At 40.3% G+C, this 2,933-nt stretch overlaps 1 protein-coding gene across 1 annotated transcript; it reads right to left on the bottom strand.

Moving 5' to 3' along the window:
* On the bottom strand, positions 164 to 2,023 carry LOC109946764. Its single transcript, XM_020555515.1, has one exon. The coding sequence runs from the start codon at positions 2,021 to 2,023 to the stop codon at positions 164 to 166; it is 1,860 nt and encodes a 619-aa protein (XP_020411104.1).

Consider the following 2,933-nt stretch of genomic DNA (forward strand, 5'->3'; position numbering starts at 1 on the left):
TAAACGTACAATATAATAGCAATCTGTCAGGAATACAACATGTTGTAGCAATGCAACCGAAATTATGCAAATTTAAAAGAATTCCCATTCAACATAACACGAAACCTACCACGAATAAAAGTAGAGTTTACATGACCTACCAAAGCAACACAAATCATATTGTCTAAGATACATTGCGCAATGGAATATTGTTTTTACAAGTGCTTTTATTGTGGCCTGCGGAACCGCACCTTGAGCACTTTCTTCTAATGGTGCCATCTCCTTGTGAGGGAATTCTTATCTTCTTTCGTCTGCCTGGCATGACCCTTGCCATGGGAGGCAGCACAACTCGACTTCGAACATCTTCAGGAATATCCCACATTCCGTGAGGTTGTACTGGGTAGATGCTATCCAAATAAGCATCCATCCAGGTTTTCCGAGTGTAATACCGAGAAGCCTTTGAGTATACATTTACTTTCAAGAAGCGGCAAACTGCAACTACATGCTTGCAAGGTAGCTGCTCAAGCTGAAACTTTCTACAACTACAACTGTTGTTCGTCAAATCTACGAGGCCGTCCTTATCACCGTCCAAAACATTAAACTGTGCATGATTTAATTTAACCACATTCATCCTTGTAGCATCCTCCAACCTGTTCCTCAACTTCTTCTCTCCGAAATTAGGGCACAATGTTGTTGTGCAATTCAAAGCCAACTCACGACGTTCGATGAACCATTTCACAAGGAGATTAACAATTTCCCCTATCAAATGAACCATTGGCAGCATCCTTGCAAACCTAAGGACTGAGTTGATTGACTCCGCAATATTTGTTGTCATTACATTGTAGCGGCGTCCATCCATGTGAGCTCTAGACCACTTATGTGACCCTGCCTCTTCAAGATATTGAGCAACGTGTTCCTTTCGCTTGATGTTGCGAAAATGACAATCAAATTCAGCAATGGAATAAGATTTCGCAGCCTGCTCAAAGTGCATAAGTATGTGATCACGCTTTTTCAACTTGCAAATGCGTTTCATGTTCCCCTTCATATGATAAAAGCATATGCCATGTTGTGCAGTTGGAAAAATTTTGTTCCACACATTCTCTATGCTAACATTGCGATCAGAAATAATAACAAGATTGGGACACTCACCAATGGCTTCATGAAGTTTAGTGAAAAACCAATGCCATGATGCATCCGTCTCCAAATCCCCGATCCCAAAAGCAAGAGGATATATATTTCGATTACCATCGAATGCATTTGCTACAAACATAACACCCTTGTACTTGGATTTTAAATGAGTGGCATCCACGGCTATCACTGAGCGCATGGAAGAACGGAACCCTCTAATACATGCGCCAACCGCCATAAATAAATACACAAAGTGATTGTTCTCATCAGTTTGGATGTGTGTTTTTGTGCCGGGATTCATACGCTCCAATTCATAGCAATAAGCTGGAAGGATATAATATGCCTCCTCCGCTGATCCTCTAATGGACAATAGAGCTAACTCCCTTGCTTTCCAAGCTTTCGAATAATGGATGGTGCAACCAAAGCTGTGTTTCACATCTCTCATAATGTCACTTGGTGTGTATATTGTCCGAGAATCCTTCAACTTCCTTTTAAGTGAAGTGGCTACAAGTGCTACGGTTGCTTGACGATGCTTGTCACTTACGAACCTCAAATCACATTCATGGACAGTTGTACACCTCACAATCATGAAGCTGTATTCTCCAATTCTCGATGCTCGGACCCGCCATGGGCATGGACGTTGACAACAAACCACAAGCAACCTCTTAGTGCAAGAGAATTGCACCTTAAATTCAAAGTGGCCTCTTAATGTCGTGAACCGTAACTCCGTCAACAATGCTTTCTTACTAGAGAAAATTTGCCCAACTGTAATTTTCGGATTCCAATCACTTCGTGAAAACCCGCTATCCAAATATGCTTCTTCATCATTTACACCGGCTTCATTGTACCAGTTTTGTTCACCCATTTGACTCCAATAATGTTGACGAGTGGGTTCAGATTCTCCTCCTAAACGCATTATTGGCAACTGGGTAGCTGTATTCAAGCAGCCCAAATTATGAGGGGCAGAGTACACTGACACTTCATTTCTTTCAGTATCATTATCACCACCATGCATCTCCTCCACCTCGCTAAAATCAATCATATCCATAAAATCTGTCCCTACTTCACCTCCCACGTCAGTGACATTTTTATTATTCCAAGTTACTTCATTGCTTTCAACAATGGCAACTGAAGAATGACCCATCCGACTACTATCTGTCGTGATATGCGTACTATGAACTACATCATTTGTCAGTCCTTTATCTTCTATACTCACGAGTAAGGGAGCTAGTTTTGAAGGTGTTACCTCGGAATTGTACTTCATAAAAAAATTGACATCATCATCGTCCTCAATCTTTATGTGCTTCCACTCATTTGAGGCCACCAAAACTGAGAATTTTAAGCAAACCTTGTCTTCCCTGCTGTTTATATTACCAATCTGATGCACACGGTCCAACAGTTCAGCAAATTTGATAGTCCGTGGAACTATTAAGCCTTTTGAGTCACCCCCTTCGTATTTACACATCTTCTTCGAGGTTGCCCATTTTCCATTGTAGCACACGAGAATAACAATTGTCTCCATTTCTGACCATGACAAAACAACATTTCATTAACCCAATATAACCACAATAACCATACAATACAATAGCAATATAAACACAATATAACAGCAATATAGAAGCAATATAATGTCAATATAACAGCAATACGACAGTAAAATAAGATGAACACAACAGCACTACACCAGTAACACATTAGAATCACACTATACAGATCTACTACATCAAATGGAAAATCCCAAGTTTCAAGATTCACATATCCAGACCAATCTAAATGCAATTGGTACAAACCCAGATGAATGAGCATGAATATTCAACAAAACCTAA

The sequence above is a fragment of the Prunus persica genome, chromosome G1 (genome assembly GCF_000346465.2).
Source record: "Prunus persica cultivar Lovell chromosome G1, Prunus_persica_NCBIv2, whole genome shotgun sequence".
Classification (NCBI taxonomy): Eukaryota; Viridiplantae; Streptophyta; class Magnoliopsida; order Rosales; family Rosaceae; genus Prunus; species Prunus persica.